The 16,130-nt window shown below is 46.4% G+C and overlaps 1 protein-coding gene across 1 annotated transcript in view; it reads left to right on the top strand.

Annotated features, from left to right (window-relative positions):
• The window catches only part of LOC118384008 (peroxisome proliferator-activated receptor gamma coactivator 1-alpha-like), a 63,582-nt gene that overhangs the window by 36,156 nt on the left and 11,296 nt on the right, over positions 1-16,130 (top strand). Inside the window, exons 2-4 of the mRNA XM_052507402.1 lie at positions 6,043-6,228; positions 7,636-7,818; positions 15,498-15,629. Of these exons, the coding sequence (XP_052363362.1) occupies positions 6,043-6,228; positions 7,636-7,818; positions 15,498-15,629 (501 nt within the window). The remainder of the gene's footprint in view (positions 1-6,042; positions 6,229-7,635; positions 7,819-15,497; positions 15,630-16,130) is intronic.

Raw genomic sequence — 16,130 nt, forward strand, 5'->3', positions numbered from 1 at the left:
GAAATTCAACAAAGCATTGATTCTATTATTTCCCCCCCCTTCCTATTTTGAATGCAGCATATCAAGGCTGTTGGTTGTAAGCAGACAGGGACATCTAAAAGAGTGCATAGTTGACATTCCATACTGCCCCCCCCCTCAAGTGTTCTGGTCACCTTAGGCCTTCTGTCGATGTCACATATTTGAGAGGTGGTGGGATACAATAGCAGCTGCGAGGGAGCGAGAGAACAAGGTATGAGGTGGAAGACAGAAAAAGTAAGAACGCAGAGATAAGAACAGAAGAGCTGAAAGGAGGGTGCTGTTGTTCTTGATAGTATCTTATGGCTGGATTAACAACGATGCGGCAGCCTACCTACAGTAGCATAATTATCTCTGTATGTAGTTCCACACAACACAGGGCCTGCTATGCCCCTCGGCCATGTCGTTATTCTAAATAAGAATTGGTTCTCAGTGGACTTATTTGCTTAGATAAAGGTGAAATAAATTAACAGGGCTGAGCTAACACTGTTTTCATGTCTTAATTGGAAGTGGCTAATGCCACTTTAGAACACTGAAGTGTCTAGCTTATTTTGTCGGGTGACACATTTGTCCTTTTAGAGGCACTCTAAAATATCTACTCTGCGTTTGATACGTTGATTATTATTAAAAACCTTGTTTTGACTCAGCATCAATCCGCACCACGGCACATAGACTGCGTTTTGATTCCTGAACTGGGGCACATTTAGCAGGACACAACGTTTTGGGAACGTTCAGATAGAAATATGCTAAGTAGAAAAAACACCCCTTCCTGACGTGTAGAATAAGGAATCACGCCGGCTCTATTTGTGGCATTTCTATCTGCAACGGTTGGCTACTGAACGTGGCCTTGGTGTTCAGTTCAGTTGATTGGCCACCAGTGTGGATTGGTGGGTGGAGTGTCAGAGGAGAAGACCCTTGAGTTGAATGGAGTGGCTTCTAATGCTCACTCCCATTATCCCCACAGTCAGTGTGTGAGCAGCATGTGATATGACTAAATGATTCCAGAGGCCAGATCCACTTCAAATAAGGCTATGGTGTGGTTCTGGTATGTGATTCAATCTGCCACTCTTATGTCCTCTGCTACATAGAGCATGGCTGCTGTGACTGCTCCTGATAATGAATGGGTCATTATGCATGTCCATGGCACATCCCTCAAGTAACTGCACATGCGTTAGCTGTGTGTGTGTGTGTGTGTGTGTGTGTGTGTGTGTGTGTGTGTGTGTGTGTGTGTGTGTGTGTGTGTGTGTGTGTGTGTGTGTGTGTGTGTGTGTGTGTGTGTGTGTGTGTGTGTGTGTGTGTGTGTGTGTGTGTGTGCCTGACCGTTCTGCCTGTGACCTTAAACCTTCAGAGCCCAAGGATGTTTTTATTGATTGATATCCAGGCAGTCTGCAAAGGAGACTGGAGAGAAGGGAGGGGAAAAAACAGGTAAAAAAGACAACGCCTGCCTGGAAATGAAGAACGGTCGGACTTTGTTGAAATTGATTAGCCTGGCCTCTTATTTTCCTTAGAGGGGGAGAGAAGGAGGATGGTGGAGGGGTAAACTTAGCTAGGGGGAGGGAATGAGTCAACTTCTGAGATATCACACCAGCCAGGTTGCCACCACAGCTCTCTCTGTCTCTCTGTCTCTCTCTCTCTCTCTCTCTCTCTCTCTCTCTCTCTCTCTCTCTCTCTCTCTCTCTCTCTCTCTCTCTCTCTCTCAAAACATCTTAATTCAGTTTGCTTGAGTAACCAGTCATTTGTTCATTACACCACAACTGTGTCGCTCTACATCTGAAATTTATGAACTCATAAATGGTATCAATTTATTATGCCCTAATCTTTGATCCAACAAACAGTTGCTAAAATGTCACCGAGTGTTGGTGTTATATCAAAGAGAACACACATCCTTCCTGTGATAAGGTTTGGGTACATCTCACTAACTACACAAGGAGGCACTGATAGTTTGTGGCACATCTATGTCCTGAAAATGTCATATGTGTTAGAAAGGACAAAATGACACTTGTTCTACTTGTGTCTATGTGACTGCCCATCTCATTGTCCCCAGAAAGTGTCTTTGGAAGTGATGGCTGATGATTGGTTGAAACCGGGCTGACCCCAAAGCCAGTTTAATGAAATGAGTGGAATTGGATTGGATTGGTTAGCGGAGACGGTTGCGACGTGAAACAGAGCTGGAGTATTTAGTGTTAGTCACTCATCAAAGATGCATAGCTAGGGCTCTGTGGCACAGAATATTCAGGTTGTGGTTAGGCTACACTAGGGACCTCCTACAAACTGCATTGTCAAAGGCAGGCACACCCTGTATACAAGTGTCCCCTCTTCTGGCATTCCAAAGGCAACAGGTGGAGAAGGCTATCAGCAACACATATAAACACACACACACACACACATACACATACATACATACATACATACATACATACATACATACATACATACATACATACATACATACATACATACGCATACATACACACACACATACGCATACATACATACATACATACATACATACATACATACATACATACATACATACATACATACATACATACATACATACATACATACATACATACACACATACATACATACATACATACATACACACACACATACATACATACACACATACACACACACACATACACACATACACACATACACACACACACACACACAGACAGTACAAGTCTCCTCCATGTCCTCCTCTCCAGCTCCACTCTCCACAGGCAGAGCCTATTTCCTGTGCTGTCCCTCTCTCCTTGAAATGTGGTTTCCATCTCTCCCCTGAGGTGACTAGGATCACTTCCCTTCAACACTGGCTTATACCCCAAAATACTTTTACTATCCGTGGACCGCCAAGTTAACTGTGTTATATAATATCACACTTTCACTAGGGCTCATTAGAAGACTGTGGTCTCAGTCTTTCACTAGGGCTCATTAGGAGGCGGTGGTCTCAGTCTTTCACTAGGGCTCATTAGGAGGCTGAGGTCTCAGTCTTTCAATAGGGCTCATTAGGAGGCGGTGGTCTCAGTCTTTCACTAGGGCTCATTAGGAGGCGGTGGTCTCAGTCTTTCACTAGGGCTCATTAGGAGACGGTGATCTCAGTCTTTCACTAGGGCTCATTAGGAGGCTGAGGTCTCAGTCTTTCACTAGGGCTCATTAGGGGGCGGTGGTCTCAGTCTTTCACTAGGGCTCATTAGGAGACGGTGGTCTCAGTCTTTCACTAGGGCTCATTAGGAGGCGGTGGTCTCAGTCTTTCACTAGGGCTCATTAGGAGGCGGTGGTCTCAGTCTTTCACTAGGGCTCATTAGGAGACGGTGGTCTCAGTCTTTCACTAGGGCTTATTAGGAGACGGTGGTCTCAGTCTTTCACTAGGGCTCATTAGCAGGCTGAGGTCTCAGTCTTTCACTAGGGCTCATTAGGAGGCGGTGGTCTCAGTCTTTCACTAGGGCTCATTAGGAGACGGTGGTCTCAGTCTTTCACTAGGGCTCATTAGGAGACGGTGGTCTCAGTCTTTCACTAGGGCTCATTAGGAGGCGGTGGTCTCAGTCTTTCACTAGGGCTCATTAGGAGACGGTGGTCTCAGTCTTTCACTAGGGCTCATTAGGAGGCGGTGGTCTCAGTCTTTCACTAGGGCTCATTAGGAGACGGTGGTCTCAGTCTTTCACTAGGGCTCATTAGGAGATGGTGGTCTCAGTCTTTCACTAGGGCTCATTAGGAGACGGTGGTCTCAGTCTTTCACTAGGGCTCATTAGGAGACGGTGGTCTCAGTCGTTCACTAGGGCTCATTAGGAGACGGTGGTCTCAGTCTCACTAGGGCTCATTAGGAGACGGTGGTCTCAGTCTTTCACTAGGGCTCATTAGGAGGCGGTGGTCTCAGTCTTTCACTTGGGCTCATTAGGAGATGGTGGTCTCAGTCGTTCACTAGGGCTCATTAGGAGGCGGTGGTCTCAGTCTTTCACTAGGGCTCATTAGGAGGCGGTGGTCTCAGTCTTTCACTAGGGCTCATTAGGAGACGGTGGTCTCAGTCTTTCACTAGGGCTCATTAGGAGGCGGTGGTCTCAGTCTTTCACTAGGGCTCATTAGGAGACGGTGGTCTCAGTCTTTCACTAGGGCTCATTAGGAGACGGTGGTCTCAGTCTCACTAGGGCTCATTAGGAGGCGGTGGTCTCAGTCTTTCACTAGGGCTCATTAGGAGACGGTGGTCTCAGTCTTTCACTAGGGCTCATTAGGAGGCGGTGGTCTCAGTCTTCACTAGGGCTCATTAGGAGGCGGTGGTCTCAGTCTTTCACTAGGGCTCATTAGGAGGCGGTGGTCTCAGTCTTTCACTAGGGCTCATTAGGAGGCGGTGGTCTCAGTCTTTCACTAGGGCTCATTAGGAGGCGGTGGTCTCAGTCTTTCACTAGGGCTCATTAGGAGACGGTGGTCTCAGTCTTTCACTAGGGCTCATTAGGAGACGGTGGTCTCAGTCTTTCACTAGGGCTCATTAGGAGGCGGTGGTCTCAGTCTTTCACTAGGGCTCATTAGGAGACGGTGGTCTCAGTCTTTCACTAGGGCTCATTAGGAGGCGGTGGTCTCAGTCTTTCACTAGGGCTTATTAGGAGGCGGTGGTCTCAGTCTTTCACTAGGGCTCATTAGGAGACGGTGGTCTCAGTCTTTCACTAGGGCTCATTAGGAGGCGGTGGTCTCAGTCTTTCACTAGGGCTCATTAGGAGGCGGTGGTCTCAGTCTTTCACTTGGGCTCATTAGGAGGCGGTGGTCTCAGTCTTTCACTTGGGCTCATTAGGAGACGGTGGTCTCAGTCTTTCACTAGGGCTCATTAGGAGACGGTGGTCTCAGTCTTTCACTAGGGCTCATTAGGAGACGGTGGTCTCAGTCTTTCACTAGGGCTCATTAGGAGACGGTGGTCTCAGTCTTTCACTAGGGCTCATTAGGAGACGGTGGTCTCAGTCTTTCACTAGGGCTCATTAGGAGACGGTGGTCTCAGTCTTTCACTTGGGCTCATTAGGAGGCGGTGGTCTCAGTCTTTCACTTGGGCTCATTAGGAGACGGTGGTCTCAGTCTTTCACTAGGGCTCATTAGGAGACGGTGGTCTCAGTCTTTCACTTGGGCTCATTAGGAGACGGTGGTCTCAGTCTTTCACTAGGGCTCATTAGGAGACGGTGGTCTCAGTCTTTCACTAGGGCTCATTAGGAGGTGGTGGTCTCAGTCTTTCACTTGGGCTCATTAGGAGACGGTGGTCTCAGTCTTTCACTAGGGCTCATTAGGAGACGGTGGTCTCAGTCTTTCACTTGGGCTCATTAGGAGACGGTGGTCTCAGTCTTTCACTTGGGCTCATTAGGAGACGGTGGTCTCAGTCTTTCACTTGGGCTCATTAGGAGACGGTGGTCTCAGTCTTTCACTTGGGCTCATTAGGAGACGGTGGTCTCAGTCTTTCACTAGGGCTCATTAGGAGACGGTGGTCTCAGTCTTTCACTAGGGCTCATTAGGAGACGGTGGTCTCAGTCTTTCACTAGGGCTCATTAGGAGGCGGTGGTCTCAGTCTTTCACTTGGGCTCATTAGGAGACGGTGGTCTCAGTCTTTCACTAGGGCTACTTAGGAGACGGTGGTCTCAGTCTTTCACTTGGGCTCATTAGGAGGCGGTGGTCTCAGTCTTTCACTTGGGCTCATTAGGAGACGGTGGTCTCAGTCTCGTGACTTTGTGTGGCACATGTTTCATCACTATGTCCATCAGTTATAATGAGCGTGTGCAGAGAGATTAGGGGGGACTGTCTCTTTCAGAGGGCTCTGTGTCATTGACAACTACACTGTACTGTACTGTAGTAGTTTACTCACTGTGTCATTAACATGAGCGTACTAATGCTGATGATTTTTCACATGAACTTTCCAAACTATTTGATATTTTATAAGATATCTTCAATGTACTGTGTTTCTTAATGAGTTGCCCTTTGATATAACAAGAGTCTAAAGTGACCTTTCCTCCCTCTTCTTCTTCCACTCCCTCCTTCCCTCTCTCTCTACAGTATGGGGAGGAGGAGGTCTGCTCGGACCGCCTGGACGCCGACTTCCCTGACATTGACCTCTCTCAGCTGGACGCCAGCGACTTTGACTCAGTCAACTGCCTCAGCGAGCTCCACTGGTGCAACGACCAATCAGACATCTCCGCTGCCTCCATTCAGTACAGCACAGGAGACCCTGAGTTTTTTGAGGTTAGACACCCCCCCCCCTCAGGATTCCACTAGCCTGCTCCCAGATCTGTTTGTGCTGTCTTGGAAACTGATCTGGCTACCAGGCTACGATTCCACCAGGACCAACCCCTCCCACACCTATGTAATGGAACTCCAACATAGGGACTAGGACTAGAATAGCCCTGAGATATGGCTGTAGACTCCTATGGCGTAGGACTAGACTACACAGTGGACTACATTAGTGGTAAACTAGAGGCTCCAGTCTGAGTCTATGATAAGGTTGTAGACTCCCATCTTAGAATTCCCCTCGGTAATCGTTATCAATCTGTCTAATGCACAGACCTCGTATAATGTGTTCATAAGCATCATCCACTAACACAACACTGTTGTTCCTGGGTCTATTTTTACCTTACCATCCACTTGATCATAATTCCTTGTTCAGATTGATTTTGGAGACATAGGAGTTGGATTGGGACGATTCCCCCCGGTCCTTGTTTTGGATGCCTGTGTGGAATCCCATTGATCTCCCAGCTTAGTTCATTTAACCTTCAGATGGGAGGGTGGGGGGTGTAAAATGAAACCTCGCTCACTTCCCGTAGGCTGTCCGCTATCATCCCACCACCAGACTCGATGCTTCTTAGCAAGATGGCTGCTGTTGAAACGAACAACAGTGTGTGGATGGTTGGCGCCCCTCAGACTACAGGGAAAGAGTGGAATTTTATAAGCAAAATACTCTGTGTTGTAAGGAAGAGGGGAATGAACTGTGTTGTAAGTGGGTGGTGCGTTCACTGATGCCCCCTCGCTCTCCTGCCCCCTCCAGATAGAAGATGAGAATGAACTGTGTTGTAAGTGGGTGGTGCGTTCACTGATGCCCTCTCGTTCTCCTGCCCCCTCCAGATAGAAGATAAGAATGAACTGTGTTGTAAGTGGGTGGTGCGTTCACTGATGCTCTCCTGCCCCCTCCAGATAGAAGATGAGAATGAACTGTGTTGTAAGTGGGTGGTGCGTTCACTGATGCCCTCTCGCTCTCCTGCCCCCTCCAGATAGAAGATAAGAATGAACTGTGTTGTAAGTGGGTGGTGCGTTCACTGATGCCCTCTCGTTCTCCTGACCCCTCCAGATAGAAGATAAGAATGAACTGTTTTGTAAGTGGGTGGTGCGTTCACTGATGCCCTCTCGTTCTCCTGCCCCCTCCAGATAGAAGATAAGAATGAACTGTGTTGTAAGTGGGTGGTGCGTTCACTGATGCCCTCTCGTTCTCCTGCCCCCTCCAGATAGAAGATAAGAATGAACTGTGTTGTAAGTGGGTGGTGCGTTCACTGATGCCCTCTCGTTCTCCTGCCCCCTCCAGATAGAAGATGAAAATGAACTGTGTTGTAAGTGGGTGGTGCGTTCACTGATGCCCTCTCTCTCTCCTGCCCCCTCCAGATAGATGAGAATGCGGCGCTGCTGGCTGCTCTCACAGACAGCCTGGACGGCATGGTGGAGGACGAGGTGGGGGGGCTGTCTGTGTTTCCCTCGCTGGGGGAGGGGTCTGAGGAGGACCTTCCCTTCCCTTCAGGCTCCCTGAGTGACGGCTCCCTGAGCTCAGAGACAGAAGACCCGTCTCTAGTAAGAACCCTTCCTCACTGTTTAAGGTGGATTTGGATGGGCCTCTGCTCTGACTACCCCACAGCATGGGTATGATAGGCAACAAAGGTCTGAATTTTTCTCATTTTGGGCTTTTCCATTCTTTTTTAGCAACCACTACTTCTAATAAGAATGCTTTTTACCGGCAGGCAACCTGGCTGAACCACAACTGTGGTCTCTTAAAGAAACTGTGGCTCTCACCTCTTTTTGACCCCCCCTATCTCCCCCATCTCTCATTAAATCTTCCTTTTTTCCCCTTCTCCCCCATTGTTCTACTTCTCTCTCACTCCTTTGCCATCATAAAGGGGTAATATATTACTCTCGTGCCCATGTCTGCCTCCTAGGACCTAGCCGAGCCTCCTATAGCTCCAGCAGTTAAACTGGAGCCAACCCTGATGCAGAGTACCCTGTGACACAGTCCCTCCCTTTTCCACTATTCCCCGCTTGTCCCCCCCCCCCCACCCCTCCTCTTTTCACACTGTCCTGCGGGATGCCTCCACCCCTCTCTCCCCTGCAACCTTCTCCTCTCAGAACCACGCTACTAGGAAAAACATGTTTTTCTTTTCAACTGTTGTCCCTATCTACTCATGCTTGTTCTGGATTGCAACAGAAAACGGGTTGTCTTTTACAGAGAATACGATAGGATTTCATTACGTTAGGAAACATTTGGCTGGCTGCTATTCAGTGTGCTCGGATGAGCATGCAAGTGAACTAGAAAGTCTGGTGTAATATACTGTATGTCCTCTTATTGTTCTGTAATACATTTTTATTGTTCTTGTCCACAATAAAGCCAACATACTTCCTTAAGTTTCAAACGGACACACACTTTGGACTGGGTTTAAAGAGACACAGAGATCTCACATTATCAAGGCAAGGGTTACAAAGGTCCTGTTGTGTTACAGCTCTGAGAGAAACGAGCTATGTACATACAGACACATACATATATATATATATACACACACACACAGTATATCACAAAAGTGAGTACACCCCTCACATTTTTGTAAATATTTGAGTATATCTTTATGTGACAACACTGAAGAAATTACACTTTGCTACAATGAGTGTACAGCTTGTATACCAGTGTAAATTTGCTGTCCCCTCAAAATAACTCACACAGCCATTAATGTCTAAACCGCTGGAAACAAAAGTGAGTACACCCCTAGGTGAAAATGTCCAAATTGGGCCCAAAGTGTCAATATTTTGTGTGGCCACCGTCATTTTCCAGCACCCTCTCTTAACCCTCTTGAGCATGGAGTTCACCAGAGCTTCACAGGTTGCCACTGGAGTCCTCTTCCACTCCTCCATGACGACATCACGGAGCTGGTGGATGTTAGAGACGTTGCACTCCTCCACCTTCCATTTGAGGATGCCCCACAGATGCTCAATAGGGTTTAGGTCTGGAGACATGCTTGGCCAGTCCATCACCTTTACCCTCAGCTTCTTTAGCCAGGCAGTGGTTGTCTTGGAGGCGTGCTTGGGGTCGCTATCATGTTGGAATACTGCCCTTCGGCCCAGTCTCCGAAGGGAGGGGATCATGCCCTGCTTTAGTATGTCACAGTACATGTTGGCATTCATGGTTCCCTCAATGAACTGTAGCTCCCCAGTGCCGGCAGCACTCATGCAGCCCCGGACCATGACACGCCCACCACCATGCTTGACTGTAGGCTAGACACACTTGTCTTTGTACTCCTCACCTGGTTGCCGCCACACACGCTTGACACCATCTGAACCACATAAGTTTATCTTGGTCTCATCAGACCACAGGACATGGTTCCAGTAATCCATGTCCTTAGTCTGCTTGTCTTCCGCAAACTGTTTGCTGGCTTTCTTGTGCATCATCTTTAGAAGATGCTTCCTTCTGGGACGACAGCCATGCAGACCAATTTGATGCAGTGTAGCGTATGGTCTGAGCACTGACAGGCTGACCCCCCACCCCTTCAACCTCTGCAGCAATGCTGGCAGCACTCATACGTCTATTTCCCAAAGACAACCTCTGGATATGATGCTGAGCACGTGCACTCAACTTCTTTGGTCGACCATGGCGAGGCCTGTTCTGAGTGGAACCTGTCCAGTTAAACCTCTGTATGGTCTTGGCCACCGTGCTGCAGCTCAGTTTCAGGGTCTTAGCAATCTTCTTATAGCCCAGGCCATCTTTATGTAGAGCAACAATTCTTTTTTTCAGATCCTCAGAGAGGTCTTTGCCATGAGGTGCCATGTTGAACTTCCAGTGACCAGTCAGTATGAGGGAGTGTGAGAGCGATGACACCAAATTTAACACACCTGCTCCCCATTCACATCTGAGACCTTGTAACACTAACGAGTCACATGACACTGGGGAGGGAATATGGCTTAATTGGGCCCAATTTGGACATTTTCACTTAGGGGTGTACTCACTTTAGTTGCCAGCGGTTTAGACACTAATGTCTGTGTTTTGAGGGGACAGCAAATTTACACTGTTATACACTCACTACTTTACATTGTAGCAAAGAGTCATTTCTTCAGTGTTGTCACATGAAAAGATGTATGCAAATATTTACAAAAATGTGAGGGGTGTACTCACTTTTGTGATATACTGTATATACACTGCTCAAAAAAATAAAGGGAACACTTAAACAACACAATGTAACTCCAAGTCAATCACACTTCTGTGAAATCAAACTCTCCACTTAGGAAGCAACACTGATTGACAATACATTTCACATGCTGTTGTGCAAATGGAATAGACAACAGGTGGAAATTATAGGCAATTAGCAAGACACCCCCAATAAAGGAGTGGTTCTGCAGGTGGTGACCACAGACCACTTCTCAGATCCTATGCTTCCTGGCTGATGTTTTGGTCACTTTTGAATGCTGGCGGTGCTTTCACTCTAGTGGTAGCACGAGACTGAGTCTACAACCCACACAAGTGGCTCAGGTAGTGCAGCTTATCCATGATGGCACATCAATGTGAGCTGTGGCAAGAAGGTTTGTTGTGTCTGTCAACGTAGTGTCCAGAGCATGAGGCGCTACCAGGAGACAGGCCAGTACATCAGGAGGCCGTAGGAGGGCAACAACCCAGCAGCAGGACCGCTACCTCCGCCTTTGTGCAAGGAGGCGCAGGAGGAGCACTGCCAGAGCCCTGCAAAATCACCTCCAGCAGGCCACAAATATGCATGTGTCTGCTCAAATGGTCAGAAACAGACTCCATGAGGGTGGTATGAGGGCCCGGCATCCACAGGTGGGGGTTGTGCTTACAGCCCAACACCGTGCAGGACGTTTGGCATTTGGCAGAGAACACCAAGATTGGCAAATTCCCCACTGGCGCCCTGTGCTCTTCACAGATGAAAGCAGGTTCACACTGAGCACATGTGACAGAGTCTGGAGATGCCGTGGAGAACGTTCTGCTGCCTGCAACATCCTCCAGCATGACCGGTTTGGCGGTGGGTCAGTCATGGTGTGGGGTGGCATTTCTTTGGGGGGCCTCCATGTGCTCGCCGGAGGTAGCCTGACTGCCATTAGGTACCGAGATGAGATCCTCAGACCCCTTGTGAGACCATATTCTGGTGCGGTTGGCCCTGGGTTCCTCCTAATGCAAGACAATGCTAGACCTCATGTGGCTGGAGTGTGTCAGCAGTTCCTGCAAGAGGAAGGCATTGATGCTATGGACTGGCCTGCCCGTTCCCCAGACCTGAATCCAATTGAGCACATCTGGGACATCATGTCTCGCTCCATCCACCATCCGCCAGAAGTCAGGAGCATGCCCAAGCGTTGTAGGGAGGTCATACAGGCACGTGGAGGCCACACACACTACTGAGCCTCATTTTGACTTGTTTTAAGGACATTACATCAAAGTTGGATCAGCCTGTAGTGTGGTTTTCCACTTTAATTTTGAGTGTGACTCCAAATCCAGACCTCCATGGGTTGATAAATTTGATTTCCATTGATCATTTGTGTGATTTTGTTGTCAGCACATTCAACTATGTAAAGAATAAAGTATTTAATAAGAATATTTCATTCATTCAGATCTAGGATGTGTTATTTTAGTGTTCCCTTTGTTTTTTTGAGCAGTGTGTGTGTGTGTGTGTGTATATATATATATATAGTGCCTTGCGAATGTATTCGGCCCCCTTGAACTTTGCGACCTTTTGCCACATTTCAGGCTTCAAACATAAAGATATAAAACTGTATTTGTGAAGAATCAACAACAAGTGGGACACAATCATGAAGTGGAATGACATTTATAGAATATTTCAAACTTTTTTAACAAATCAAATACTGAAAAATTGGGCGTGCAAAATTATTCAACCCCTTTACTTTCAGTGCTGCAAACTCTCTCCAGAAGTTCAGTGAGGATCTCTGAATGATCCAATGTTGACCTAAATGACTAATGATGATAAATACAATCCACCTGTGTGTAATCAAGTCTCCGTATAAATGCACCTGCACTGTGATAGTCTCAGAGGTCCGTTGAAAGCGCAGAGAGCATCATGAAGGAACACACCAGGCAGGTCTGAGATACTGTTGTGAAGAAGTTTAAAGCCGGATTTGGATACAAAAAGATTTCCCAAGCTTTAAACATCCCAAGGAGCACTGTGCAAGCGATAATATTGAAATGGAAGGAGTATCAGATCACTGCAAATCTACCAAGACCTGGCCGTCCCTCTAAACTTTCAGCTCATACAAGGAGAAGACTGTTCAGAGATGCAGCCAAGAGGCCCATGATCACTCTGGATGAACTGCAGAGATCTACAGCTGAGGTGGGAGACTCTGTCCATAGGACAACAATCAGTCGTATATTGCACAAATCTGGCCTTTATGGAAGAGTGGCAAGAAGAAAGACATTTCTTAAAGATATCCATAAAAAGTGTTGTTTAATGTTTGCCACAAGCCACCTGGGAGACACACCAAACTTGTGGAAGAAGGTGCTCTGGTCAGATGAAACCAAAATTGAACTTTTTGGCAACAATGCAAAACGTTATGTTTGGCGTAAAAGCAACACAGCTCATCACCCTGAACACACCATCCCCACTGACAAACATGGTGCTGGCAGCATCATGGTTTGGGCCTGCTTTTCTTCAGCAGGGACAGGGAAGATGGTTAAAATTGATGGGAAGATGGATGGAGCCAAATACAGGACCATTCTGGAAGAAAAACCTGATGGAGTCTGCAAAAGACCTGAGACTGCGACAGAGATTTGTCTTCCAACAAGACAATGATCCAAAACGTAAAGCAAAATCTACAATGGAATGGTTCAAAAATAAACATATCCAGGTGTTAGAATGGCCAAGTCAAAGTCCAGACCTGAATACAATCGAGAATCTGTGGAAAGAATTGAAAACTGCTGTTCACAAATGCTCTCCATCCAACCTCACTGAGCTCGAGCTGTTTTGCAAGGAGGAATGGGAAAATATTTCAGTCACTCGATGTGCAAAACTGATAGACATACCCCAAGCGACTTACAGCTGTAATCGCAGCAAAAGGTGGCGCTACAAAGTATTAACTTAAGGGGGCTGAATAATTTTGCACGCCCAATTTTTCAGTTTTTGATTTGTTAAAAAAGTTTGAAATATCCAATAAATGTCGTTTCACTTCATGATTGTGTCCCACTTGTTGTTGATTCTTCACAAAAAAATAGAGTTTTATATCTTTATGTTAGAAGCCTGAAATGTGGCAAAAGTTCGCAAAGTTTAAGGGGGGCGAATACTTTCGCAAGGCACTGTATATACACACACCTACTGAAGTGACATTCTTTCCAATTTGATTACATGTCCCTCACGATGTCCTTAGGTGGCTTAAGAATCTTAATAGGATTTGGCACTGATAACAGCAATAAGACAAAATTAGCAAAAACCGGTATTATGCAACTGTTGTTGTGCATGCTAAGTCACGTAGATCCTATGGGCGGAATGATGGCCAATGAGATGCCACCATTTCATTATAATGTTCATAGCTTTCTGCACTGTTTTTAGACAAAAAAAAAAGGCCCATCCATATGGTGAAATGTGGTTTAACATGGTGACATGTACCAGTCCAACTTCCTCCCTCCCTGCCTGTCAGTCCCTTTCCATCCCAGAGACAGCCTAGAGGATTTGTTGCATGTGACCCTGGTGTTGTCATCACTGGTGTGTGAGTCGAGGAGGACTCCCTCTGCTGGCAGAAGCCGTAGTTGCAGCTGATGTGTGTGTGTGTGTGTGTGTGTGTGTGTGTGTGTGTGTGTGTGTGTGGTGTTTTTGCCATTGAAATCCTTGGGTGGGCCGCCTAAGTGTTTTTTCAGACCGCCTAAGAACAAACAGTGTAAAAAATGTTTGGGGAAATGAATTAATTACCCCATATTCATCGGGATGGAAAAAGGCTTTCAGTGTAAACCTTTAAATGACTAAAAGCAGATATAAAGTATGTAGGAAAGAATGTAATGGACCTATATATTTTTACAATATAATGAGAACTAATAATCACCAAATAAAAGCTAGACAGTCAGAGGGAATGGAAGATTCCAAACAATTGATTTAGCAGTATTGATTTTGTTATTATGTTTGAGTAAAATAACATGGCATTAGCCATTGCAGGAAATTTGCTTTAAAATTGCAATATTTTCTCTCATCTCCATGGCAGAATATGTAGAATAGCAGGAAATTCACTTTAAAACTAGAACCTTTTCTCTCTCTTCACTCCATGTAAAAAATGTGTAGCATCACAGGAAATTAGCTTTAAAACTGCTAAAAATGTCTCTCTGCTCCATGGAGAAATGTGTAGAATTGCAGGAAATTGGCAACAAAAAAAAACACACTTTTCTGTACACCGCCAAGATAAGGGCCTCTAAAACGTTCTCTAAAATTGCGTGTGTGCCTGAGTGTGCAAGACAGTGTGTGTGCGTGTATGAGGTTGTAAGCAGGCAGAGAACAAGGGCTGCATTGAGCAAGGCAGACCAGGAAGTGGGCCAGAGTAGGGTAGTCTTTCATGGCATGGATGGGCCTGGCGTGCCAACAGAATTTTGTACACAGAGATGGAAACCTTCAGCGCCCCTTCACTTCCTCAATGAAACACTGAGAGGCACCATTGAAGCCCATGCCAAGTTGGCTCATGCTGACAGGGATGGGCAACTCAATTAGCACTCTACTCATCTATTTCATCATCTGTTTCAACAAGCCTCTAAACGTGACATATAGGACCAGACACTATTTAGCTATCAGCCAAACACAACCAGCCGCATCATTCCCTCACATCTACAGTAGGCGCGCTCCGGTGCTATCCTCAGGCTTTGCCATAACCAGTGCAGCTTAGGGGGATTGTTGTTGTAAGCAGATTTATATCATCTGATGATTTCACATGCGATGCTGCTGCCTCAAAGTGTAGTGAAGGAAATGTGAGGAAGTAAAATACCCATTTGAAATGCAATGCGACAGCCTTACCGCCCCATTGCAAAGTGCGCAGGAGAGCTATAGAATCGCATTTCCGTTTGATCTTATATTCACACAGCTTCCTCCTGCCAGCTTCGGTTTGAGTGCTATATTGTTCAAACGCTGGATGAAAGGAGAATAAAGAGGGGGAAATAGATTTGCGAGTGGATGAGTCATGTCAAGAGTGATAATACACGTGGATGCTACTGTATGTTCTGCTGATTGATTGATTTATTGGCAGACATGTACATTACAGTTGTCCCAACCCATGTCCCCCTACAGCTGAAAAAGCTCCTGCTGTCCCCCCCTAACGTGCCCACGGGCCTGGAATCACACAAAGAGGGCAGCAGCAACAGCGGGCATCGCCATTGCAGCAGGAGCCTGCATCTGAAACCTGTCAGGCCTTTGGTTAAGGTGAGTGAGTTGGAGCTCTGTGTGTGGTGTTCTAGAATAGAGCTGTCTAGCAGCTCAGAATAGAGCAGGGAAGGCAACACAAGAGACTTAAAGAGAGGGAGAGCGGATACATAGGCTCCACGACAGGAAAGGTTTTCTATAGCTCTGATCCTTAGTCCTTTTCTAGTTCATTCACTGCTCTTGACACCGGATCCAGGATATGGGTTGAATAGGGGACCTAATCACCAAGGTAATGCTTAGATTATAGTGTTTTCAGAGACTAAAACATACAACAAGCTCTATGGAGAATACACCTTACTGTCTGTCTCTCCGACATTTGGAACATTGTTTCAATATTCAAATTCCATCTCAAACTGTCAAATCCCATAGTAATGAATGTGTAGGGAGTCGGGATGAGAGAGAGGCAGGCAGCGTTTCTCAACTAGTCGAAATCATGAATCAGCTAGCATCATTTTTATGGATAGATATATATATATATATACAAAGAAATGTCAATTGAAA

The sequence above is a fragment of the Oncorhynchus keta genome, chromosome 4, assembly GCF_023373465.1.
Source record: "Oncorhynchus keta strain PuntledgeMale-10-30-2019 chromosome 4, Oket_V2, whole genome shotgun sequence".
NCBI lineage: Eukaryota > Metazoa > Chordata > Actinopteri > Salmoniformes > Salmonidae > Oncorhynchus > Oncorhynchus keta.